Source organism: Macrobrachium rosenbergii, chromosome 4, assembly GCF_040412425.1.
Source record: "Macrobrachium rosenbergii isolate ZJJX-2024 chromosome 4, ASM4041242v1, whole genome shotgun sequence".
Lineage (NCBI taxonomy): Eukaryota > Metazoa > Arthropoda > Malacostraca > Decapoda > Palaemonidae > Macrobrachium > Macrobrachium rosenbergii.
Window position 1 is genome coordinate 42,730,233 of NC_089744.1, and position 27,939 is coordinate 42,758,171.

The window sequence follows — 27,939 nt, forward strand, 5'->3', positions numbered from 1 at the left end:
ACCCAAGATTCAAAAGTTTTTCAGTTTCCTCCTTCTAATATTTTGTTGGTGGAGAGCCAAATGAGATGTTGCTGTGCCCAGTGCATACCCTTAAATGTTACTTGAGAAGGACAAGGAAACTCAACCAGAAGGCAGATGACTTTTCACAAGTTTGGCACATTACAAGAATGAGGTATCCTATCGAAAAACTCCATCTCCTGGCTTTGGCACATTACAAGAATGAGGTATCCTATCCAAAAACACCATCTGGCTACAGGAGGTACTCTCCAGATCTTACAAGTCCCCTGGTAGTGTGGAGGACACACTGACCCATCCATGAGCTCATGACTTAGGGGTGTTAGGCCTTCTCTCGCCGTCCATAAGAACTCCTAGTCCAACAGGCAATGAGGTGCCATCAGACAACTTTCACCTCATGCTGCATGAGGCTTGTCATCCACAAGTTCCTTGACACATTTTCATTAGGACCTGAGCTGTGGTGGCAGCTCAACAAATAGTGTAATTACCAGGTGCCACATGGCTTCGTCAAGTACTTTGGTTAGAGTGTGGGGCTCTTAGGGAAGTAGGGGTGTGTGCACTGGCCATTCTACTTCTCAGCACCCATCCTGCATGCATTCATGCCTGAGTACAAGCTGGACCCGAATAAGTATAGGAAAGTTACACTATAAGCCCATGTTGTACTAGTCTAGAATTGGAGTCTTTGTCTCCCTTTCTGTAACAAGGGAGGAGAGGCAAAGTAGAGCCTTTATCAAAACCCATTGTTTATGTAATCCAATAAAAGCTGCTGACTGAGGATTACCATCTCCGCGGAGGTGGTATAGGTTCTTCGGGATGAACCCTACATATCTTGGTTCCACAGCATGTAGAACAGTGGTGGAAGTGAGTACCGCCCTGCTCTCCAGGGAGGTGTCAGCGGAGCAACAGCATTCTGCCCATGGGGTGGTTTCAATAGTGATGTACAGACCCACTCCTTGGTATTACTCTATTAGGCCTGCAAAATAATTAGCCCTGTCTTAAGGATCTACGTTCCTCCTAATTAGTGAGTTTCCATGTATAAAAGGTGCACTTTGTAACCCTTCAGAAACAAGTGCCAATTTTTAAAGTTACAGTAAACCCCCTGTATTCGCGTTCTCATGATTCGCGGACTCACACATTCGCGGGTTTCTCTGAGGAACATATCTAGCCATTATTCGCGGAAAATTTGCCCATTCGCGGTATTTTTCACTGAGAAATATTCTATAATTACTGTATTTTCATATTTTCATGAATAAATGCACTTTTTGTGATAAAACTATTAAAATACTCAGGTATATGCATTTTTACAGGGTTTTTCTGTGTTTAAACTATCAAAATGGGAAGTTCTAGGTGTTTTTAGAGGGGTTTTAAGTATTCATGGATTTTACCTATTTGCGGGGGGGGTGGGGTGTGGGACGCATCCCCCGCGAATACGGGGGTTTCACTGTATTTGTATTTATTCATAGGTATAGGACCATAGCCTTTTTTATTGGAGGCAACCCTCCTAGTCCACCTTTCTTTGTTATTTTCGTTTCAGTTTCAAGGCAGTCCCCGGTTATCAGCGGGGTCCCGTTTCTGAGGGTGTGATGATAACCGAAAATCAGCAATTTTCAGGGGTTATCGGTGCCAAAAAGCGCCGATTTTCGGTTATTGGTGCCTCTGTTAGGTACGTATCGCCGCCAATACCCAATTATCGGCGATTTTCGGCGCCGAAAATTGCTGATTTTCATCACTAGACAAGCACCATAAACCCGGATCGCTGTTAACTGAGCCCGCCGTTAACCGGGGACTGCCTGTATTAGCCAGGAGAACAATGGGTAGCATCAGTTGGGTAAGACTTGGAATCCCTTCTCTCCCATCTCCCCTTGGGTACTTCCCTTGTTTAATTAGTACACAGCCGGTCCAGCGCATGAGTAGAAAGATAGCCCTTATATAAAAGACAATGGTTTGTATGCTTAGGAAAAATACAAATTACTCTAAAAATTTGGCATATTACATAAATGTCATGTTAAGTTTTTGTTTATCAAAAAATGATTGAAAGAATATAAGTCATTGTACATGTATGCTCTTTTGCAATAAGTATTACTTGAAATTGTATCAGTGAGAAGTAAGTGTAAATCAGTATTTTTTTTTTCTTTTTATAAATTAGTTTACAGTATTATTGTACATGTTTTTCCCCCCACAGAAAGTTCCAATGCCAATCTGCGTTTAGAACACCCTAGGTGTGGTGTAATGGTAGAAGTTCTAGACCAGTACAATGTCATTCAGCATAGGTTGCAACCTTACATGAATCGTTATCATCAGGCAATGGCAAATGATCCTGTTTTTAGTGCTGGGGTAAGGAATTCACAGTTGAAATTATATTCTATTTTAATACCCATGTACTGTATTCTATATTATAGGTTGACATATCCACTGTAATTTTTACTTCTCAGTAGAGGTGCTTTTTCTCAAATTATAAATTACAGTATTTTTCCATTAATGGTATTTATTAAGACATTCTTTTTATAATAAGTAAGGACGGTGGTTGATTAACTGAACTCTTTCTTAGCATCCAACTGGGTGATGATTTTACTCATATTGACTAAAGCAATTTTTATCATCATATCAACTCCCAACATGGTTTAAAATTTAATCAACCTTTTAGAATGAAGGCCCTTTTTAATTTTAATTTACTTTTAGCTTGTTAGCTTTTTTTACTTTTTGCTTGTTAACTTTTGTTTTTGTGCACACCCATTGTGTATATAATTGTCACATTCATGAGTGTTAATAATCCTACTCCATTCCCAAATAACATATAGATTGAAAGAATCCTACTCCATTTCCAAATAACATATAGACTGTCTGAAGACTGGTTGGCAGCAGGCATGTTCATGGCCTTAACCCAACAGTTCCATATAAAGTAGGACTTCACTAGTGTGTATACTTTTCTGTCAGCACCTCTCATTTTGGACACTAGTAACTTCGCTTTTAATTTTTCATTTCCTGTTATTTTGTAATTGTTTCTGAAGCCTTTCTGGCTGATATTCTAGAAGTTTTGTGCTTCTCTGAATGTAGTTTTGTTGTGATTTCAAACATGTTTGTCTGTTTTGAATACATTGGCAATAGTGATGAGGTTTTCACCAGCATTTAGTGCTTTACCACCGTGTTTGGCTTCATTTACCATTCCTTTCTGGAATCTCCCTTTATTCCATCTAGAGCAAGATGGAGATTGTTTGGCATACAAGGTTTGATACGGAGGACACATCACTGTACAGTCAACATTCTAGAATGGGATGATTTTTTCCACCTCTTCCAGTCTTATTCCTCAGGCCATGGCTTAGAACAGGCCGAAAAGGAGGTGGTAGGCAGTTCCCTTTATTCTCGCGTCTGTAATTTGGGGGATATTTAAATTACCTTTGGTTATATGACAGTTATGGGATGGAAGCTTGGACACCTGTCTGGCAGGGCAGTTTCAGACTATCCCTCATGGTCTGCTGCACCTCCTTTTTCCCCATTCTAATTCCAACCTGCCCTCCAGTTTTACATTTCCTTGGTCCCTGACGGTGCTCTGTTTTAGGGTAGATATTTGCAGTGTGTTTATCATTGTTCTCATGCTGTTAGCAGCATAGGTGCACAAAACAGGTTAAGGCTTTAATGGTGTTTAAGGCTCACAATGGCATCATCAAAAAAACTCGTGAAACATCTTCATCACCTTCTGTTGTGATTTGGATATCCAGATCAACTGGGACCAGTTGTATTTGGAACTGGCTAAAGAGCAACATTTTTGAGGATAGTAGGTGACATGTAAGACCACTTGGTTTGCCTATCAGAGGGCTAGGATCCAGATATTGTCAGCCTTATTCCTGATATTCCAGCTGAAGTCAGACCTTCCTGCCAAGATGTGCAGCAGTTAAGTAGCCATCTCAACTCCCTTAAAAAGTTTCTTGCAGTCATTATAAGAATCGCTTCATGCACCTAAAACTATTCAAGTCAAAAGCAGCTACTAATCTAGACACCCTTCCCAATTGCCACATCAGGTGACATGAAAGAATTTTCGATGGTGGCAACTCCTGAAACCTCTGAATAGAGATGCCACATGTCCCTCCAGAGGTTCTGCTCTACAGATGCGTAGAGTCAGGGATGGGGAGCCTATCAGTTGGACGTCTAAGGAACCAGTGGAGTATAAGTACAGTATTTGTTACATTTGCAGTCAGGATTTGTGTTGTAGCAGAAGCTAAATATGTGGAAATCATCCCAGCATTCACTCTTGGAATGTACAACATAGTCAAAGACAGTCTTAGCAGAAGTAGACAAATACTTGTATTGTAATGGCCATTACGTCTGATCATTGGCAAAGTGCCATGGCAGCTGTGGGGTATGACCTTAGTGAACCTGTATGTGACGAACCTCAACAAAAAGATCCCGTGCAGTTCAATCCAGCTGCCTGAAAAATAGATGTACTCATGAATGGGGAACTGTCTGGAAGTCTGCACCTTTCTTCACTTCTCCTTCATTCAGTTTTATAAGGGCAATTTGAGGCAAAATTTTAATTTCTGAGAGTTGCTGATGTCACAAGTGGTTCATCTTTGGGTACAGTAGTAAGGGTTTGTCTTAATTAGTGGAAACCCCCAGGAGACTTCACAGGTGGGAGAAGCTTTTTGTTGCACATGGTTTAAAGGGGTCTACCTTGCAGCCTGCTTCCCCATTGGTACAGTATTCTAATACTGATGGACATATATATATGTGTTAAGCTGATGAGACGAGTGTTTTGCTGGGGTTTGCCCACTAATCTGAATAGACAAAAAAAAAAATTTATGATCAAAATTTTAGGATGCAGCATGTTTGTATTTTGTGTTGAGCAACTCCTCAGGTAGGCAAAGGCTGAAACTTGGAGGTGGGATTTACTTAGAAACCAGTCTTCATAGGATGATAGATTGGCTTTCTTTGACTTGATACCACTCTTCAAAGACTTGATTCAAAATTATTGTCTTTAAAGATTTGTTCAGCAGTTATTGCAATGGGATCATCCGGTATCAAATGAAAGAGTATAGTATTTAAAGCATAGATATACCTGCTCATCCAGCTGAACATGAGTTGGTTATGGAGCCCTATTAGCTGCTTTTTCCATGTTAAATGTGACTGCTACCATTCAGTTGGGGTGAATGGGGACGTGTACGTACTTTCAGTGAATTGCATCCTTGCCTCTTAGTGAGCTAGGGCCCGCTGTCCCATCTGTTAGTACCTAGGTTAGTGTCATGAGCTTGAGGTAAGAACACCTACTTCCTTGTAGGTAGACACCTTTACAAGTAAAGGCTAGGTTCACAGTTCAAAATTGTACCCTTGTTCTGGGTGAGTTCAAGAAGTCATTGGCAGGAGGATGATGGATGGGGTAAAGGCATTGAGTGCTTGTCGTGCCACGTCCTATTCTGAGTGTTTGTTGGATGACTTTGGTTAAAAACCAGTGAGCAGCAGCATTGGCCTCAGTCAGCTAGAAACTGTGCACAACAAGGAATTGGCAATCCCCTAGTGTAGTTACATTTAGCATTTAACTAACAAATTCCGTATTGATTCTGCCATGTAAATGGAAAGGCATAATTTAGACTTGACCCCCCCCAGTCCCAGGCATACTGAGTGGTAAGAGCCTCCTGGTTTATGAATATAGTGATAAATAGGAAATTTGAACATAACCCCAGATCAGAGTGAAAGAGAGAGGTAGAAAAGATATCCAAGAGTTATGGACTGGCCATCTTGGCCATTTGTAAATCATGGTGCAAAGGAAAGGAAAAAAGAAAGATTAGATGGGGGTTAATGTATATATTTATTAAAGAGGAGACGGAATTGGTAGAAAGTAGTTGGTGTGATTTGAATACCAAATGCAGAAAAGGTAGTTAATGACTGGAAAGCTGTAACCAGTAGATTACTACAGGCAAGATATATCTAAACAGTGCAGTGAGAATTTTTAGTGTGGTGAGCACTGGCCAATAAATTCTTCAAAGAAATAAAAGAATTTTGAAACTGCAGAATGATGCAGATGAAATGCCAAAAAGATATATGAGAATTATTGTTGGTGATACAAATGCGAAAGTTTGTAGAAGCAGTGAAGGTATCTTAGAATGTGACAGCTAAGGAAAACCTAAGAGAGTGCAGCCTAGTAGTTTTTTCCCTACAAATAATTTGGTAATTGGAGGTAATCTTTTTGCAACAAGAAAGACATCTGTAATAGACTTACATGTACAGATGGCAGTCTTAGAAACTAAATAGATCACATAGCTATTAACTGAGAGAGAAATAGAAGACTAAAAGGAATGTTAGTAGTTATAGAGGAGCAAGTGTTGGCATTAATAACAACTTATTATTGCCACACAAGCTTAAATTAAAAAGCTCACAACAAAAAAGTAGACACAGAAGTTAAAGGTAGGGTAGACAAATTTCTGGGTTGAAATCAAGACTGCAAAATAGAATCTACATAGTAATTAAATCTTAGAGAGTTAAGTGAAAAGCAAGAGGAAATGAGAAAATTCAAGACAAACAGGCTGATAATGTTGACAGAGAGGTATTCAGGAAGTGACATTGGTGTTAGATAGCCCACATAATTAAATATCTGTTGGTGAAAAGAAAAAGAGGAAAATACCTGTCTGAAAGAGAGAGGGGTCAAATAACAGATTTCTTGTTACCTTCTGGTATTTTATTCAAATGAACACCATATCGTTTGGAAGTTTGAATTTATGGTTGTTGGTCCCTGTGGGCTTGTTCCATGTGAATAGGGTTCATCTTCTGAATGATAATAATTAATAATAATAATAATAATAAATAATAATAATTAATAATAAGGGGCGCCGTGGCAGAGTGGTTTAGCTCATCGATGGACTGGTTAAGCAACATTGGGGCTGGTCAGTCGTTGGATGGGTGACTGCTCTCCTTGGCATTGATTCCTTGGGAAAGGATCTTTACCATAATTTCCTCAGTCTACTCAGCTGTAAATAAGTACCTGTTCTCGAAGGGGGTAGGGTCCAGCTATGGGTTAAATAGCAAAACTCAGCAATGATGGAAAGAAATGAAAGAATAAACGACAGTGACGTAAATGAACCTCTGGCAACAGAGAAGCTTCATCCAGCAGCCAGGTATACAACCCAATCAATGGGGAAGATGGTCAGGTACTTGGAGGTCGTCATCCAGCAACTGACCACCACAACAACAGTAACCAGCAACCAGAGACAGGAGCTACAGAGGCAAACCAGAAGAAGAAATGGACAAGAGAAAAAAAATAAGGAAATATGGAGATGCTACATCAGAAGCAACCTGACAGAAAAAGGATACAGAAGAAGACTGGTCAACATCTGGAATGAGAGAAATAACACCCCTCAAACAGAACAGAGGCTGGCAGACCAAGTAAGGAACATCAGGAGAAAGAACTGGCTCTCCACAACAGAGAGAAACTGGAAAGAGAAATAACATCCAGTAACGAAGGACAAGAAGACGAACTAAGAGACGAGGATACAGCAAACGACAGGAATGATGAGCTACCAAGCTACCGAAGATGTAACAGAGAGGTCGGAATGGGTGGAAAAGATCAGACAGTGGATGAAGCCAGGTGCAGAAAGAGCAAAGATCCCCTCCATGAAAACCTACAACACAAAGAAACTAAGGGAAAAAAACAAGTGAAGTTAATGAAATAATGAGACTAATCCACACCACCAATATTACAGAAACAAATAACCTGGCATATGCAGGAGCAAAACTAGTAGTAGAACTATGGGGATACAAACACCAACACCACCATCACAACCAACCCAACAGAAACCAAAACAGCAACTGTCTTGGAAAAGGCACCTGGAAAAACAAATCGTGGCGATGATAACTGACTTGAGTAAACTGAAAGAGATGGCAGAAAAGAGGCCAAGAAGCAAGAAAACAAGAGAGGAACTGAATGAGAAATACAAAGTACTGGAGAAGGGACTAAACAACACAATAGAAGATATAAAACAGAGTCTTAAAGCCAAAGCATGTAAGACCCAATGGTACATGAACAGGAATAAAGGATACCAACAGAACAAATTCTTCGGAACCAACCAGAAAAGACTATACAGCCAAACTAATAGGGGAAGACAACCACCTGGAAATTCATGAAGCCAAACCAAGTAAGAGACTGGGAAAACATATGGAGAATCCGGTATCACACAGCATACATGCAACATGGATCCAGGAAATCAAGGCAGAAGAAATGGGGAGAATAAAACAAAGATTCACGGAGATCACAACAGACACAGTCAGAAACCAACAAAAGAAAATACCCAACTGGAAAGCCCCAGGTCCCAATGAAGTCCATGGATACTGGCTCAAAAACTTCAAGGCCATACACCCATGAATAGCAGAACAACTCTAGCATTGTATCACAAATCACCATGCGCCCAAATGGATGACCACGAGGAGAATATCCTTAGTACAGAAAGACAAGAACAAGGAAAATATAGTAAGTAACTACAGGCCTATCACCTGCCTATCAATAATGTGGAAGTTACTAGCAGGTATCATCAGTGAAAGGCTATACAACTACTTAGAGGATACAAACACCATCCCCCACCAACAGAAAGGCTGCAGAAGGAAGTGTAGAGGTACAAAAGACCAGCTCCTAATAGACAAAATGATAACAAATAGTAAGAGAAGGAGAACCAACCTAAGCATGGCATGGATTGACTACAAGAAAGCCTTCGACATGATACCGCACACGTGGCTAATAGAATGCCTGAAAATATATTGGGCAGAGGAAAACACCATCAGCTTCCTTAAAAATACAGTGCATGACTGGAATACAGTACTTACAAGCTCTGGGATAAGACTAGCAGAGGTTAACATCAGGAGAGGGATCTTTCAAGGCAACTCACAGTCCCCACTACTTTTTGTAGTAGCCATGATTCCCATGACTAAAGTACCGCAGAAGATGGATGCTGGGTACCAACTCAAGAAAGGAGGCAACAGAATTAACCATCTGATGCTCATGGACAACATCAAGCTGTATGGTAAGAGCATCAAGGAAATAGATACCCTAATCCAGACTGTAAGGATTATATCTGGGGACATCAGGATGGAGTTTGGAAGAAAAATGCACATGGTCAACATACTAAAAGGCAAAGTAACAAGGACTGAAGGGATAAAGTTACCAGATGGGAATAGCATCAAACACATGGATGAGACTGGACACAAATACCTGGGAATAATCATAAGAGAGGATATAAAACACCAAGAGATGAAGGACACGATCAGGAAAGAATATATGCAGAGACTTAAGGCGATACTCAAGTCAAAACTCAACGCCGGAAACATGACATAAGCCATAAACACATGGGCAGTACCAGTAATCAGATACAGCGCAGGAGTAGTGGAGTGGACGAAGGCTGAACTCTGCAGCTTAGACCAGAAAACTAGAAAACACATGACAATACACAAAGCACTACACCCAGTAGCAAATACAGACAGACTATACACAACATGAAATATAGGGTGGAGAGGGCTACTAAGCATAGAGGACTTTGTCAACATCGAGAGCAGAGCACTGGGGCAATATCAGAAAATCAGTGAAGATGAGTGGTTAAGAGTACATGTGAAGAAGGACTGATAAAAGTAGACGAAGACCCAGAAATATACAGAACAGAGGAATGGCACAACAAACCAATGCACGGACAGTACATGAGACGGACAAAAGAACTGGCCAGCGATGAAACATGTAATGGCTACAGAGGGGAGAACTCAAGAAGGAACCAGGAGGATGCTAACAGCGGCACAAGATCAGGCCCTAAGAACCAGATATGTTCAAAGAACAATAGATGGAAATAACATCTCACCCATGTGCAGGAAGTGCAATATGAAAGACAAAACCATAAACCACATAGCAAGTGAATGTCCGGTGTTTGCACAGAACCAGTACAAAAAGAGGCATGATTCAGTAGCAAAAGCCCTCCACTGGAGCCTGCAAGAAACACCAGCTGACTTGCAGTAATAAGTGGTACGAACACTAACTTGAGGGAGTGATAGAAAACGATCAGGCAAAGTTCCTCTGGGACTATGGTATCAACATATACGGTGATATGTGCCAATAGACCAGATGTGACTTTATTGACAAAATCAAGAAGTAGTATCACTCATTGATGTCGCAATACCATGGGACACCAGAGTAGATGATGAGAAAGAAAAAGAAAAAATTGTTAAGTGTCAAGACCTGAAAATTGAGATAAGAAGGATATGGAATATGCCAGTGGAAATTGTACCCATAATCACAGGAACACTAGGCGTGATCTCAAAATCCCTGAAAAGGAATCTGGAAAAACTAGATGCTGAAGTAGCTCCAGGACTCATGCAGAAAAGTCTGCTACTAGAAACAGCGCACAGTGAGAAAGGTGATGACTCCTAAGGGTGCAACCCTGAACCCCACACTATAAAAACCACCAGTCGAATAGGATGACTGTGATAGACCAAACAAAAAATAATAATAATAATAATAATCAGAAGAAAGACAATGCTGGCAACAAATTTTTTGTGGTAATGAAAAAGAGAAACGAAGCTGATGAAGACTTGAATGTGCTTGATGTGGAATCAATAATAAAGAAACTTGGAAGAATGAAAACTCAGTGTAATGGAATCTCTGCAGATATGGTTTAGCTGAATCTGAAATGCCTTTTAATATGCTAACTAGATTGTTTTCCAGTTGTGAAATGAAAGAAAACCTAATGATGACTCTTACTCCAATTAGTATGGTCATAATTGAACCAGGCAGTCTTTGATACAGTGATTCAACAAGATGGAAGGAATTTGCTTATGTTGACAAATCTTTTCCATAGGGAACAGTAGGCTCAACTTATTTGTAAAACCTTGACCCAGCACCAATAAATGAAACTCACTTCTCAGCCTCATATTTCTCACAGCTAATATCCCAAGTCACATGAAAATTTTGGTAGTTATATTAAGGGAACCCTTGGATTCATAGGAATTTGTGCAGGTTCCTGCTGCTCTGGTCTTCTTTTGTGTAATCAGATAAGAGACAGTGCCTTGGTCTTTGTAAGTCATGCAGCATTAGTATTGGTTTTGTATTAAGAAAAAATCAGTTATAAAAAAAAATTAATGTTTTGCTGATTATCAGGTTTTTGGTTTGTCTCTAACCAGGAAACCTTCATTGAAATAGTGCAAAAGTTTACATAGAAAAATTATATATTTTTTTTCTACTAAGCAACCATAGCTAAAGAAATTTTGTTTAATCTGTATTCAGGATGGCATTGACAACCAGTATTTTTGTCACTTGAATAATACAAAATTTGTAAGCATTTAACTGGATATGTTCATACTTTCTCAATGTCTTTTGTATCTTTTATCAAACATAGGACAGAGCATCCCTTCAACAAGAACAGTGGCTTTTGTGGCGTGTTTCAGAAGTTTTACATTTTGTTTCACATGCAATGCATGCCATTAGTGATATTATGGTAGACCTTCGCCGCTCACCTCCACGACAACTGCGAGCACGTCCTATCATTATCCAGCAGCCGGCATTGGTACAGGTAAGACTGAGGCCTTAATTATTTCAATATTTTCTTTTTAAAGATGTTAAATACAGGTATACAATCCCTTATCTGAAATCCTTGTGGCCAGGTGTGTTTCAGTCCTTGGGATTTTTTGGATTTCGGAACTGCAGCAAAAACATTTTTTTTTTTTTTTTTCCTTTTTTCATGTTTTTCATTAATGTTTATTTATTTGTTGTAGTTTATTATTATTTATATTAATATCTGTTCAATGAATATGAGATAATTAAGATCGTCAATGAGAAAATGGTGGTACAGTTAAGACCATATGTTCATATAACACGTTATTTTCAACAAAAACATTCCGTAAAATGCAAAAATATACACAATCAAAATAATTGTGATTCAGTTTGTGAATTTTAATGATAAGTAAGACTATAAAATACATTTCATCATATTGATCATGGAAAGGGTTGTTCTATATTGTCACTAACTCCAATCATCAGTTTGCATTTGTACATTTAAGGACGGCCTAGGAACAGGATTCGCAAGTGATAATGATCACTATGACACAGTGTGTGGGATTTTTCATACCACTATATTAAAGTTGAAATGATTATTAAATTCTTGTTTGCACAAAGAAATCATGATATAAAGCAAATTAGTGAGTAATTTTTATCATCAGCAGTCAAATAATCACAATGATGTTAACATTCAAACTTAGTGCCATCCACGACATATGTCTATAAATAGAACAGAAGTAAGGGGCTGTCACTGGCCAACAGATCTCCATGGCAACCAGCCAGTCAATTAGGTTTTAACTGTATTCATCTGAAAAAGAAAGTTTTGTTCACGTGAAGCTGATGATGATATAAGTGTGTGTGTGTTTTGAATACAGTGGGTCCCTGTTACATCGCGTATCAGCAATCACTGGTTTTTCTGTGGAGCTTATTTCCAAGTATATCGTGGAAAATTCACTAATTCGCGAATTTTTTCATGAGCAATATTCACTAATTACTTTATTTTCATCTTATTTTCATGACTAAATACATTTTTTATATAAGTAACTTACCAAATAATTACATAGCTATAGTTTCTACTTTACACGGCAGCTCAAAATTCGAAATTCGCGGTAGCGCTCTTTTGTTTTGAGTGTAGGTATGTTGCCCCGCCCACTTTCGGGGAAGAATAGGTACAACTTAGCTAAGGAGCTCAATTTGTTTCTGCTGGTTAATGATTGAACACCAGTTATTAGCAGCTCTCGTTTTCGTTTTCACTGAATGTCAGAGATTGTCTTTGGTGAAGTACTCTTTTGTTGGTAGTGCAGCTATTAGCTTAGCTAGTTTTTTGGATAATTTGATTGGTACTTATTCATTTGGAATTCTTGACCTTTATGTCTGACTCTAGTTTATCCAGTTTTGGGTACTGCAGCAAAGGCTGCAAAACTAGACTCACATCGGTAAAATACGACCAACATACAATTTGTTGTACTTGTAGGGAACAAATTTGTTCTCCTGAATTGACTTGTGATGAATGTAAAGACTGGGATCAGGGTAATGGAAAACTTTACAGTCTCATTTAGACAAATTGAAAAGGGACCGAATTAGGAAAGCCACAGCTATGGCCGAAGCAAAGGCTTCTGCTAGTATGGGCCATTCTTCAAAGGAAGATATTGGTGTTTTACCTATCCCTTCGACGCCTGTGACAGCTTTTTCTCCCATTCCCAGCCCTCCAGCTTTTCCCGTCAATCCTGTACCTAATTCTTATTCTGCTGAACCCAATGCCATTGCCATCTTAGAAGCACGGGTAGATCAGAAATTTAATTTACTTGTAAATACGGTGTCCCAAATTGGGAATTCTGTGAAAGTCCTAATGGATAAGTTTAATAGTGTTGTGTCAAGTGATGTGTCAGTGGAGGGGGCGGCTGTTCGTCCCACCAATGCTCCTAGACCAAGGTCCCTGCTAAACTCCCCTTGCAAACATGGGAGGAAGCAAACTGACAGTCCAAGGGAGGTCTGTGGGTTTTTCACACTCTTTCTTCAAGTGGATCAGACTCGCCCACATCTAAGAGACGCAGTGACCATTTCTCTCATGTGTCTAGGCCACTGAAAAGGCTAGGCGCTTCTATGGACTCTGATTCTCCCCCGCCTCGTAAGCAAGCAGTTGAGAGAGATCATAGCCCTCTCCCGTCTTGTAGTTTCTGGGCTTCACCGACAAGAGATTCTTGCTCTCTTTCTCACGCAAGAAAACGCCCAGGTAATGTACGTAAACGTCAGTTCACAGATTGTTCAGGATCCGAACTTTCACCTTAAGAGCGCCCAAAGTCCGAGCGCCCATCATCGTATGAGCACCCACCTTCGTCTGAGCATCCATCACCTGAGTGCACTGCTCCCGCCTTACCTGTTCGGGAACGCCATCTTCCAAGACAGAAGAGCCCGTGTTGGACCACTCAGAGTGGGAACGGCAGTCTTCTGAGCACCTATTATTGGCGGACCAAGCGTCCACGGACAAGGCATTTGCTTCAGAGGAGTCTCTGTCTGCTTCTACAGCGGGTGGGCGCATATCATCCATGCGCCTAGTCGCGGGTGGTGCATCTTCAATCAACCCCTCTTCTAATGTTGTCGTGACCTCGCATCAAGAATTTCCTTCGGCACCTATAGACCCTTCTTTGGCGCCGCTTCAGCTCCAGCTTGACAAAGTGTTGAGCCTTCTTGAGAAACCAGCTCCAGCGGTACAGGACACCGCACAGGACTCCGCAGAACCTCCAGGATCTCCAGTTTTGTCCGCCGAAGAACCTGTAGAGGAGGAACAGCCCACCTCTCATTACTCGGCTTTACTCAGGTTTTTCCTGGTCTGCTACCCGTCGTCATTCTCCCCAGTCGTTCCTTTATCGCCGGGTTCAGCCTACCTCGGCATGCGTCAACCTCCAGGTACCACCAGACCTCTGCATCTGGTGTTGTCTTCGTCTTCGAAGAAAGCTTTCGGCCGTATGGATGCCTGGCTAGCAGAGAAGAGGAAAGTCGGGAAGGCAGTTTTCTGTTCACCTCCTTCGCGCTTAGTAAGACAGCAGTGTCTGTCTTATGCAACGGGAGAAGCTCCGTCCTTGGGAGTTGCTGCCCCCTCTCAAGGAGACTTCTCCAGTATAATTGATGCTTCTCGTCATTCGGCCTTCGCTTCAGCCAGAATTCTTTTACATCCTCAGAATTGGACCACCTTCTCAAAGATATTTTTAAAGTCTTTGAGATTTTTAGTTTCCTAGACTGGACTATAGGAGCCTTGGCTAAGAAAACAGAAGACTGTGCGCCACTACAAGAAAACTTCGCATCGGACTGGCTGGGTGTTTTGGGGTGCGCAGATAGAGCTGTAAGAGATGGAGCATTAGAGCTAGCTACCATCTACACAACAGGAGTAGAAGCGAGATTTGTGGTGCTCGTTTGCAGCTAAAGGTGTCACTCCATCAGAACGTTCCTCGCTTCTGTTTGCTCCTTTAGTCAAAGATCACTTATTTCCGCAAGACATCATAGACCGGATTTCCGTCGATCTTAAGAAGAAGTCAACCCAAGACCTCATCACCCAATCCACCAAGAGAACGAATTTGCCTGCAAGAACGTCTACTGCAACTACTAGGAGTCGCTTGGAACTTGGACGTGGACTTCAACTGGCTTTCAGGCCCACTGTTTGAACCGATAGAGTCGTCATCTCTTCGCAATCTTACGAAGAAGACATCATTCTTGGTGGCACTTGCCACAGCCAAAAGAGCGAGCGAACTTCATGCCACTGACAAAAGGATAGGCTTTTCACAAGGCAGTGCAGTATACTCGTTAATTTTAGAGTTTTTGGCCAAAAATGAGGATCCAGCTAACACTTGGCCTCGCTCCTTTCCTATCAAGAGCCTCTCAGAAGTACTAGGCCCAGACGATCAAGAGAATGTCCTCTGCCCAGTAAGAGCTCTAAGAGTATACTTCGAGAGAACCAAAAACCTTAGAGGATCGGCCCCTAATCTTTGGTGTTCCGTTAAAAATCCCAGCCGTCATTTGTACAAGAATGCACTTTCATTCTTTTTAAGGTCCGTAATTTCGGAAGCACATTCTGGAGTTCAAGATGAATTACTACCCTTGTGCAAAATAAAGGCTCATGAAATAAGAGCTGTGGCAACGTCTTTGGCCTTTAAACGTAACCTGTCTCTCTCTTTGATTTTGCAAACAACGTTTTGGAGGTGCAAGTCAGTGTTTGCCATGTTTTATTTACAGGACGTTGATACAGTGTACGAAAAATGCAGTACTTTAGGTCCGTTCTTTGCAGCTGGCATGGTATTGGGGGATGAAGGATAGGAGAAACGCCTTCCCTTTTCCTCTATCCACTCTCCTTGAATAAGGGCAGTCGTACTTCTTGGGAAGTTTGGTGTACACTGAATCTTAAGTGTCATCAATTGGTTTTTATGGTTTTGGCTAAAATGTAAATGCAGGTGTAGGTTAATTTTATCTGGTCTTTGTTATTCTATTGTACTGCGCCCAGGGCAAGGGCAATCCACATATCATTATGTGACCCATTGGATTTATTAGCCCTGGCAACCTGCGATTGACCTCCTACGTTGCAAAGCACCGACTCAGTAGTGGTGATTCTTGGCTCTACCGCCACACTGCTACAGGTTGAGAGGAGCCACGACCAGAGGCAGTACCCGTCTGCTGTTGCTCCCTCACCAGGTAAGGTTTCAACAAGCATTCCAAGATGCTAGCTAATTTGCTATCCCAAATTACCCCCCATGTCAAGTAGTTTTTTGGGTAGTATATGTCCATTCATCCCACCTCCACTCAGTGTGGGATTCAGCTATGTAATTATTTGGTAAGTTACTTATATAAAAATGACATTTTTATAATAAAATAAAGTTTTATATATACTTACCAAATAATTACCGTATTTGATGGCTTATAAGACGCATGTCTGCATAGGACGCACCCCAATTTCAGCAGGACATGAGGGAAAAAAATAAGGTTTCCTAGCCTATGCTCATATGATTTTGGTAAGTAAAAACTGTAGTATTAGGTTATCATATGCATATTGTTTCTTACCAACGGAATCAACAAAAACATGAATAAAGAAGTTATTTACCATATTTATATTTATCAAAATATGTATTATACAATCAGCCATTTACTACGATCAAATGTTTCGTCTGCTGAAAGCTACCTCATAGGTTTACCAATAGATTGCAACACATTCATTTGTAAACATTGTTTCTTACCGGCAGAATCAACAAAAACAATAATAAAGATGTTACCTATGGTAATATATGTTATATATATCCATTATATATTATAAAAGTAGCAGGAATTGTCAACCACCAGTTGATCGAAGCCATGATGTTATGCGTAAAGAGAATGTTAGCAGGAATTGCCAACTACCAACTGAATGAAGCCTTGTTATCCGTAAAGCTCTCGAGATAATCACCAATAGGTGGCAGCACACATACTGTAAGTCTGTAAATGTGGAATGCGGCGATGCGCTGTAGACGACGATAATGATATTAACACATTTTAATGAAAATATCGATAATAACAACGTAGATATTGATTATAATACTAGCAGTAGTAATTGCGGTGATGGTAAGTGTGATAATGATAAATAATTATAATAAACTTTGGTTTTTAATAGGTTATTAGGATAACACCGAATGTTAGGCTAGGCTACAACATCTACATGATGTTTCATGTATAATTTTGGCCAAAATTCTTAAATTTTGAGCCTACATTATGTACATAGGACGCAGGGGGGATTTTTTAGGCCATTTTTTTTATTAAAAAAGTGCGTCTTATACGTAGTCAAATACGGTACATGATCGGAGCCCGCCCTCCTCCCCTCTCATGGTCATGGAGCATAAACGAATTGAGCTCCTTAGCTAAGTTGTACCTATTTTTCCCCAAAAGTGGGTGGGGCAACATACCTACACTCAAAACAAAAGAGCGCTACCGCGAATTTCGAATTTTGAGCTGCTGCATAAAGCAGAAACTATAGCTATGTAATTATTTGGTAAGTATATATAAAACTTTTTTATTATAAAAATGTCATTTTTACGATAAACTATTTACTAATTTTCAAATATTAATATTAATGTAAATCTCTCTCTCTCTCTCAGTATACAAATCTTTTAATGCAAAAGCAGCAAAATTTCAATAAAATTTTTGCTGTAGGTATGTTGCCATATTTTTTTCGTTCTCTGATTTACTGAACCGTGCTTCATTAAAAGTTCAGTTGTTGACTGTATGATTATCACACATATTATAACAGTACACAAGAGAATATTTTATCACTGTTGATGTTTCATCTCTAATCACCGTAAAAATATTTAAAATCCGAATTTCATATGTAAGCAACACAAGGGTATTGTTATTTTCCTACCCAGCGTGTCAAATCAAGGCTCGTCACCAGCTGCTGAGCTGAGACTTTATCTGTAGTAAACACCAGTTTCTCTCTCTCTCTCTCTCTCTCTCTCTCTCTCTCTCTCTCTCTCTCTCTCTCTCTCTCTCTCTAATTGAAATATGAATTACTGTATCATAAACTTTTATGTACAAAATTAAAAAATATTCCATTAATAAATTCATTTCTTTTAGCAATTAAAACATTATTTTCCTAATTCTTTCGGTAGTAGTGAGCCTTAATCACCTGATTCTCAGAACATAAACATTATAAATGTGGGACGATCATTTTTATATACGTAACTTACCAATAATTACATAGCTATTGTTTCTACTTTATGTGGCAGCTCAAAATTTGAAATTCACGGTAGCGCTCGTTTAAAGTATAGTTATACTGCCCTGCCCACTCTTGGGGAAGAATAGGTGCGACACAGCTAAAGAGCTCAATTTGTTTCTGCTGGTCAATGACTGAACTCTTGGTCAGTGGCAGCTTTGATTTTGTTAATTTTCTTTTTGGTAGCGCAGTCCTGTTAATTAGCTTCTTGGTCATTGGCAACTCTGAATTTGGTAATTTCAGCAGATGATTGATATTATCCTTCATTTGGTGAAGTACTTTGTTCTTTTTGGTACTGCAGTCCTGTTAATTAACTTAGCTAATTCAGACTTCTCTTTTTGTGACTTTCCGAGATTCAAGCTTTACTAGTACAGTAATACTTCGATCTTACATGATTCAAGTTGCGCGAATTCACAGACACACACGAACTTTTCACTGGAACCTAACTAATGGGCATACGCGATTTTTTCACAGACACACGAAATTCCCGAGAAACCCTGCAGTAGTGGGTGTTTAATTTTTGAAGTAATTTACAAGTTTTCATGCTTTTATGTGTAAAATCTGTATGAAAAATGCATTTCATTCTTTTATGTGTTGATTTTACACATAAATGAATTTCATGATTTTATGTGTAAAATCTGCATGAAAAATGCATTTCATGTTTTAATGTACAAAATCTCTATGAAAAATGCATTTAATGCTTTCATGTATAAAATCTCTATGAAAAATGCATTTCATGCTTTCATGTGTAAAGTCTGTATCGAAAATGTATTATTTTTATTTTTGTACATGCATAAATATGATGCAAAGGTAATTTCAGCACATTCAGTTAGTGTACTTTTACAAGATGTGATACCCATTTGCAAAGTTACTGCACTTTTCAAAGATGATACCCCTACAGAAAATGCTTGTTTAATGTTTCAAGTACATTTATAAGTTTTCATGCTTTTAACTGTAAAATCGATATGGAAAATTTATATTTATATTTCTGTACATAAATATCATATAAATATTATGTCCATTTGCTAAGTCTTTGTCACAAGGACTTTACATGACCTTGAGATGAGGTTGTTCAGTCGCGCTCATTTGATAAAATGAATTTGTTAATGTAATATCAGAGATGTAACTAAGAGTTGTATAAGTGTCATTCTTTGAAAATTACTCTGTTCACCTCTGAGAAAAGTGCTGGTGCAATCTGTATGTGCATGTAATTACAGCACGTTCAGTTGGTGTACTTTTACAAGATGTGATACCCTTATTTACTGCATTTTTCAAAGATGATACCCCTGTAGAAAGTGTGTTTAATTTTTAAGTTTTCGTGTTTTTAGGTGTAAAATCAGAATGGAAAATTTGTATTTATATATTTGAAGCATAAATACGATACAAAAGCAGTACAGTTACTTTATTACAGTATCTCTCTCTCTCTCTCTCTCTCTCTCTCTCTCTCTCTCTCTCTCTCTCTCTCTCTCTCTCTCTCTCTCTCTCTCTCTAAGTAGTTAGCGCTCAAACATACTTTTACAACTTATTATTTCTCTGTACGTCATTACCTGTACAGTATATAATTTTAAATTGATTGAATTTACTGTACTACCTTCTACTTAACATTATGTACATGTTTTTGATATTTTATGGAATTGTACTTTTGTTGACTGACACATGACGTTTTGCCTAGTGACGCAAAGAAAACGGCTTTTACTCTAAGTGACAAAGAAAACAGCATCCCATGAATTAGGGGTAACATTAGTATCACGTACACACCTACTGTAAATGCGCTATTATGAAACTGTGTAGTACTCAATTTTTATGTCAACCATTTACTGTATTCCTTTTTTAAGTGTAATAAGCTAAATTTTAAATAAAATTACACTAACTTTAGTTCATTTAAAAGTTAGCTTAATACTTTGGGAGCATGATTAGGGTCATATTTAGTACTTAAACTCTGGAACATTTATTAGCATTTTTAAAGACCATGCCAAACTTACACGAAAGTTCACCTTGCACGAGGGGCTCCGGAACCTAACCTCGCGTAATTTTGAGGTATGACTGTATAAGGTATTGTAGTAAGGGCTATAAGAATAGGTTGACTGCAGCCAAATATGACAATCATACTGTTTGTCGTTCGTGTAGGGAACAACTTTGCTCTCTCGAACTTTGCTGTGACGAGTGTAAGGACTGGAATAAGGGAAAGTGGAAGTGCTTCTTTGGAGGAGTGGTAGAGCTTTCGACTGGCACGCTGTTGGCCCAGCGTTCGACTCTCCGAGCCACCAAAGAAGAATTAGAGGAATTTATTTCTGGTGATAGAAATTCATTTCTCGTCATAATGTGGTTCGGATTCCACAATAAGCTGTAGGTCCCGTTGCTAGGTAACCAGAGGTTCTTAGCCACGTAAAAATAAGTCTAATCCTTCGGGCCAGCCCTAGGAAAGCTGTTAACCAGCTCAGTGGTCTGGTTAAACTAGATATGCTTAACTTAAGGGGAAATGGAAGACTCTTAATGCACACTCAGACAAATTACAGCGTGACAGACTTAGGAAAGCTACTGCTAGGGCTGAAGCGAAAGCTTCTGCTAGTGAGACTTTGTCTCCGGAGGTTGATGTGACTCATTTACCATCAAGCACAGAGGAATAGACCTTTCATCAAACCTGGACTTAAGTGATTTAATAAAGCCCCTGAAGTAGTAAGCAAGATAGAATCCCAGATCTTGCATGGAATTTGGATATTGTCCTCAAATGGCTCTCGGGCCCAGCCTTTGAGCCTCTAGAATTCTCCTCTCTTAAAGATCTGACAAGAAAGACACTTTTTCTAATGGCTTTAGCAACGGCGAAGAGGGTTAGCGAGCTGCATGCTTTTGATAAGAGAGTAGACTTCTCGCAAGGTGACGCTATCTGCTCCTTGACCTTAGGTTTTATGGTGAAGAACGAAGACCCCTCTAGCCCCCTGGCCATGCTCCTCTCCAGTCAAGAGCCTGGCTAACATTCTAGGTCAAGCAGATCAGGAAAGACTCCTCTGCCCAGTTCGTTCTCTTTGCAAGTATTTAAGTAGAACCAAAGAAGTTAGAGGCCCTCCTCCGAATCTGTGGTGTTCAGTTAAAAACTCCAGTCGGCTGTTATCCAAGAATGCCTTAACATTCTTTTTAAGAACTGATTTTTTAATCACACTCCAAGATGCAGGAAGTTGTCTTTCCTTTATGTAAGGTCAAAGCACATGAAATTAGAGCAGTGGCGACTTCCTTGGCCTTTAAGCGCAATCTATCTCTGTCTTCTCTCCTGCACGCCACGTATTGGAGGTGCAAATCAGTTTTTGCAATGTTCTACCTGAGTGATGTGGAAACAATTTACGAAAGTTGCAGTACAGTACTCTTGGCCTGTTTTCCGCAGCTGGCATGGTGTTAGGTGATGAGGGATAGGAGGAATTTCTTGACTTTTTGTCTATCTATTCTCCTTGAATGAGGATTGGTGTTTTCTTGGGAAGCATGATTGGTACTGTGTCGTGAGTGCCATCAGTTGGTTTGATTTTTAACAAGTTTATGGTGTAGGATTTAACTTTCTGGTCATATTTTGTACTGCGCCCAGGTTAAGGGCACATACACATTTTGATGTGTCCTTTTTGGGTTTTTAGTTTTGGCAACGTGATTAACTCCTGCGTTACAAAGCACCCACTGAAGTAGAGGCGACTCTTGGCTCTACCACCACGCCACTACAGATCGAGAGGAGTTCTGACCAAGGCAGTACCCACCTGCCGTAGCTCCCTCACCGAGTAAGGTTACAACAAGCATTTCACGATGCTAGCTAAATTTTCTATTTCAAATTCACCTCCATCCGTGAGTGTTTTTGAGTAGTTTTGTCCATGTATCCCACCTCCTGTCAATGTGGGATTCAGCTTTGTAATTATTTGGTAAGTTGCATATATAAAAATGACATTTTTATAATAAAATAAAGTTTTAAATATCTAACTTCCTGGTAGTTACATATATATAGCTTTATCCCCGATTCTCCCCACTCAGAAATTCAAAATTGCATAAATGCAATCGCTGATAGATGGTCAGGTGGCCATACCTGAGCCCTCTACCAGGTAACTAGAACCATTCCCAATTGTCCTCAGAAATTCCCTGCCGTCGTTCTATCAACACGTTGGAAATTCGCTCTACTTTGGTTTGCTTTACTACAATTGGTGAAGTACCCATTACTTGTTTGGTTTTCCCGTTGATGGCTTTCGCTGATTTTGGATCTTCCCTGGATTTTTCGTTTCTCATTGTTAGCCTATCTGTTCGGTTTCTGACTGTTACAATTGTTCTTTGTACTTGCTTTTCAAGATGGCTGACCCTGTTGTTAGAATGTGTGTTGGGGATGCAAGAACCGGCTTCCAAGGCTGCTCTTGATCCCCACACAGTTTGTAAGAAATGCAGAGATCATGTGTGTGCATTTGATGATAGATGCAAGGAGTGTGAAAGTTTGTCCGAGAAAGAGTGGAGAGAGTATGATCGCTATGTGAGGCGATTGGAAAAGGACAGAATTAGGAGAGCTAGATCTTCCAGTGTCCTTTCAGCTAGGTCTTCTGATAGTCAAGTCCTTTCTAACTTGTCTGATACTAATATTCCTGATCCTAACCCTAAGGCTTTAGTACCCGATCCTCCTGCGGAGTCGGGAGTAAGTAATCCGTCTTTAAAGGATATAATGGCTGCTATTTCTGCCATAGGAGTTTCTACCAAAACAATCCCTTTCTTCGGATAGGGAAGTGATGTGGGGGGCAGTGCATAGTTTGCAACAAAAGTTCGGTGACAGTGTTAGTGCAGTGGAGGGTGCGTCCGTTCGTGTCTGTCACGCTCCTAGCCCTAGACCTCTTCCATGCTCCCCAACCCCTGGGAGAAGGAACGTCGACAGGCTAAGGGAGGTGAGAGACGTTGAACAACGAGCGGACGTCCCCTCGAGCGATCCTGTTGACGCATCCCAGGACGCTCCCCTCGCCGCAGGAAAGGCGAGATGAGGGCGTGTTCGTCTTCCTCGGATGACGCAAGACCCAGACGTGGTTGGCGTCAGTCACAAGAGTCTAGACCTATCAAGAGACGCAGGTCCCCCTTCCCGCTCCAACAACCCTCTTGCAGCAAATGGAGCTCTCCAGAGAGATTCCTGTCGGAAGAAGACGGCGTTTCTGCGCCTAAACAGAGGCGTAAGACGCATAGCTCGTCGGAGGAAGAAGACGTATACATGACTTCAGTTCACGCTTCTCCCCGCCCCAGAATGGGACGTGTAGCATTTAGCTGCGTCACCACCTCTTCATCAAAAGATCCCAGCTAGAGTCTCCGAAGTTGTGGAAGCTAGTGCAGTGCCATCTCCAGTTGTTTCCCAGCAGCAAGTGGCACCTCAAGTAAAGTTCTTGTCGGAAGTCCAGCAGTCCCTTGCGTCTCTTTTTGACTCTTACAAGTCGCAAGGACTAAGAGAAGAAACACACAAGAAGGAATCTAAGGACGTCAACAGACCCAAGAAGAGGGTAAGGCAAGAATCAGAACAACAAGACGCTAACAACCAGCAAGACGCAAACTCGCGGCAAGTTGCAGCGCTCATAGACGCTTCCCCGCAACAAGCAAGCCGCACGAGTGACGGGAGATGAACAAGGATCGTGGTCGCCCTCGCAGCAAGTTGGACGCATGCGTGGCGCCGCACGCAAGCAGCACGATTCACACAATTTCCCCTCTCGTTCGACATCGAAATAGCGGATCCCTTGGAAGAGATCTCGGAAGAGGAAACTCAAGAAACTCTTCATGCCGCTGATCTGAAAAGACTTCTTACTCTTTTGGCGGACTTATTTCCTAACGATTTTCATCAGGCCGTACCTCGGAGTCCTCCCTCCCAATATTTGATGGGTAGACCCCAGAAGTCTTCCTCATTCAAAAAGACAGTGTTGGCCAAATCAGTGAAAGAGAGCTTTTCGACACTGAATGATTGGATTTTGAAGAAGAAGGAACAAGGAAAGACAACTTTTTCCTTTCCCCGACAAGATTGGCTTCTAGATCCAGCGTGTGGTACGAGACTGGGAAGCTCTCGGTTTGGGAGTTCCTGCCTCCTCCCAAGGGGACTTCTCCAGACTCGTTGACTCTTCACGGAGAACAGCCATGACTAAAGCCAAGGTTCTGTGGTCCACTTCGGAGTTGGATCATTTGCTGAAAGGCGTCTTCAGAACTATTGAAGTCTTCAGCTTGATGGACTGGACTCTTGCAGCTCTTGCAGAGGTTTCAGATCAGAAGAATGACACGCAAATGCACCTTATTGCCTGTCTCGATAAAGCTGTGAGGGACGGGTCGGTCGAACTTTCTGCCCTTTTCACAGCAGGTGTTATCAAAAAACGAGCTATGTTGTGTTCGTTCTGTGTCGTCTGGAGTGACTTTAGCTCAGAAATCTGAACTGTTGTATGCTCCCTTATCTAAACAGCTCTTCCCTTCAGAGCTGGTTAAGGACTTATCAGCAGGCCCTTGCGCAACAATCAACGCAAGATCTGATCACAAGGACTGCTAGGAAAGTTCTTCCGGCAAACTTTTTTAGCCAGGAAGGAAGGACAAGGAAGCTCCTGACGCGTCAGCCCCTTTCGTGGGAGAGCCCTTTCGAGAGGAAGTCAGAGAATGGCTGCTGGAGGACAACCGTAAGAACCCCAAGCAGCAACCCAAATCCAAGAAATGATCACAACAACCTCCAGACACAAGTGGGAGCCAGGTTATCCCACTTTTGGCAAGAGTGGAGCCAAAGGGGAGCGGACGTATGGACAGTCGAAGTTTTGAAGGAAGGATACAAGATTCCCTTCCTAAGGAAGCCCCCTCTTTCACAAGAACCGTTAGAGTTGACAGCTACTTACTCGGGGAGCAAAGCAGCAGCTCTTCAAGAACAGGTGACCCAGATGCTATCAAAAGCAGCAATAGAAGAGGTAAAGGACCTCGTCAGAGGGTTTTTACAACAGACTTTTTCTGGTACCCAAGAGCTCGGGGTTGGAGACCAGTTCTGGACGTAAGTCCACTGAACAAATACGTAAGCAAAGTCAAGTTTGCCATGGAGACATCTGCGTCAGTCCTAGCAGGCACCAAACAGGAAGACTGGATGGTTTCAATAGACCTACAGGGGCGTATTTTCACGTCCACCAATTCACCCGAACTACAGAAAATATCTGAGGTTTGTGCATCTCGGGACAACCTATCAGTTCAGAGCACTTTGTTTTGGACTAAGCACGGCTCCTTACGTTTTCTCTGAGTGGCATCGAACGTAGCTCACTGGTTACATCTAAAGGGATACGGATTTCGATGTACCTGGACGATTGGCTAATCAGAGCCAGATCGCAAGCAAAGTGTCTGGAGGATCTACAAGTTACAATGAATTTGACGCAACAATTAGGTCTGGTAGTAAATCTAGCCAAATCGCAGCTAACGCCTTCACAGGACATCATCTACCTGGGGATGAGGATTCAGTCTGGGTCAGTGGTTTTTCGGGCTTTTCCAGCCCCGAAACGCATTCTAGATTGCTTAGAAAAGGTGAAGCTCTTTCTAGGGAGATGGACCTGTTCGGCGAGGGAGTGGATGAGTCTGCTGGGGACCCTCTCCTCGATCGAACAATTCGTCTCCCTGGGAAGACTACATCTACGTCCACTTCAGTTCCATCTGTCAAGCTATTGGAAAAGAGGCCAAGATCTGGAGACGTGGATTCCGATCCCTCTGGGAATCAAAAACATTTGAGTTGGTGGAACGACCCCAAAAAACTTCAATTAGGCCTCGAACTTCAACAAAAGAACCCCGACCTAGTGTTGTATTCAGACGCATCGGACATGGGATGGGGTGCAACGCTGGGGAAGGGCGAGATCTCAGGTCTATGGGAAAACCATCAGAAGAAATGGCATATAAATGTCAAGGAACTGGTGGCCATTCATCTTGCACTAGTCCACTTTCAGGAGAAGGTCCAGAACAAGATTGTACAGGTCAACGCAGAGACAACACCACAGCGTTGGCCTACATCAGGAAACAGGGTGGCACTCGTTCGTTTTCCCTTTACGAGGCAGCCAAAGATCTCCTGCTGTGGGCAGAAAGCGAACAACTTAACTCTGATCACCGCTTCATAGAGGGAGAGAAGAACGTCAGAGCGGATCTTCTCAGCAGAGGAAGACAGGTTCTCACGACAGAATGGACCTTACATCACGATGTGTGCAACAGGCTTTGGAATCTGTGGGGAGGGCGTCAATGCAGACCTCTTTGCGACACAGAGAACGAAGAGGTTACCAGTCTACTGCTCTCCAGTCCCAGACCAGGAAGCAGTGGCAGTGGACGCCTTCCTCATGAATTGGGAGAGGACTAGACATGTACGCTTTTCCCCCATTCAAGATCCTAGACAGAGTCATGAAGAAGTTCAGGGAGTCGAACGACGCCCGCATGACCCTGATAGCTCCATTTTGGCCCATGAGACCATGGATCACAGAGGTGATGGAGTGGCTAGTAGACACCCCAGATCGTTACCTTGTCGGAACGATCTACTCAGACAGCCACATATAGAGAGATACCATCAAAATCTCCTCGCTCTCAACCTAACTGCCTTTCGACTATCGAAAAACTGGCAAGAGCGAAGGGTTTTTCAAGGGAAGCTGCAAGAGCCATCGCGAGAGCGAGGAGAACGTCCACACTCAAGGTGTACCAATCAAAGTGGGACGTTTTCAGGGAATGGTGCAGGAAAAACAACATTTCCTCTTCCAGTACCTCTCTAACTCAACTGGCAGATTTTCTTCTGCATTTGAAAACCCAAGGAAACCTAGCAGTATCTACCATCAAGGGATACCGCAGCATGCTTGCTTCCGTCTTCCGTCACAGAAATATTGATGTGTCGGGAGACAAGGACCTCACGGATCTCATAAGGTCCTTTGAGACAGTTAAGAGGAAGGACAACCCGACCCCCTCTTGGAATTTGGGCGTAGTCTTAAAATTTTTAACCTCGAAGGCAGGTTTGAACCTCTCGACAAGGCTTCATGGAAGGATCTCACTAAGAAGACCCTTTTCCTGGTCGCGTTGGCTCACAGCCAAGAGGGTAGGAGAACTACAAGCCTTTAGCAAGAAAGTAGGCTTCAATGGGAAAATGCAGTCTGCTCACTTCAACTTGGTTTTCTCGCTAAAAACGAGAACCCTTCTCAACCATGGCCCAGATCTTTTTCCATACCAGGGCTGTCTCATTTAGTAGGACAGGAAAAAGAGAGAGGCCTTTGTCCAGTAAACAAACCCTAAAATTTTATCTACAAAGGACCAGAAACATGAGAGGTCAGACAGATCACCTCTGGTGCTCAGTGAAGAAACCTTCGTTACCCTTATCAAAGAATGCACTGGCGTTCTTTATCAAGGACTTAATAGGGGAAGCTCACCAAGAATGTGACGAGAAAAGCTTTCCAATCCTCAAAGTCAAAGACAATGAATGTTGGTAAAGGGTGGCAACTTCGATGGCTTATAGACACAACAGGTCTATGAAATCGATTTTGGAAGCGACTTTTGGCGAAGCAAATCTATCTTCAGAAATTGTTACCTGAAAGAAGTACAGACCCAATATGAGGATTGCTGTTCCCTGGGAACCAACCACGTTGCCTCGAGAATAGTTGGAGAGGGTACTAGCCTGCCTCTCCCTATAACCTTTTTTTTTTTTTTTTTTGTATTATACCCTTGCCTTTTTCTTGATTTGAACTCACAGGTT

General features: G+C 41.4%; 1 protein-coding gene across 25 annotated transcripts in view; it reads left to right on the plus strand.

The window, feature by feature from the left end:
- The window catches only part of LOC136833412 (large proline-rich protein BAG6), a 225,757-nt gene that overhangs the window by 134,047 nt on the left and 63,771 nt on the right, over nt 1-27,939 (plus strand). For all 25 annotated transcript variants that reach the window (XM_067095630.1, XM_067095557.1, XM_067095692.1 and 22 more), the window contains exons 9-10: nt 2,198-2,349; nt 11,364-11,537. In XM_067095630.1, the coding sequence (XP_066951731.1) occupies nt 2,198-2,349; nt 11,364-11,537 (326 nt within the window). The remainder of the gene's footprint in view (nt 1-2,197; nt 2,350-11,363; nt 11,538-27,939) is intronic.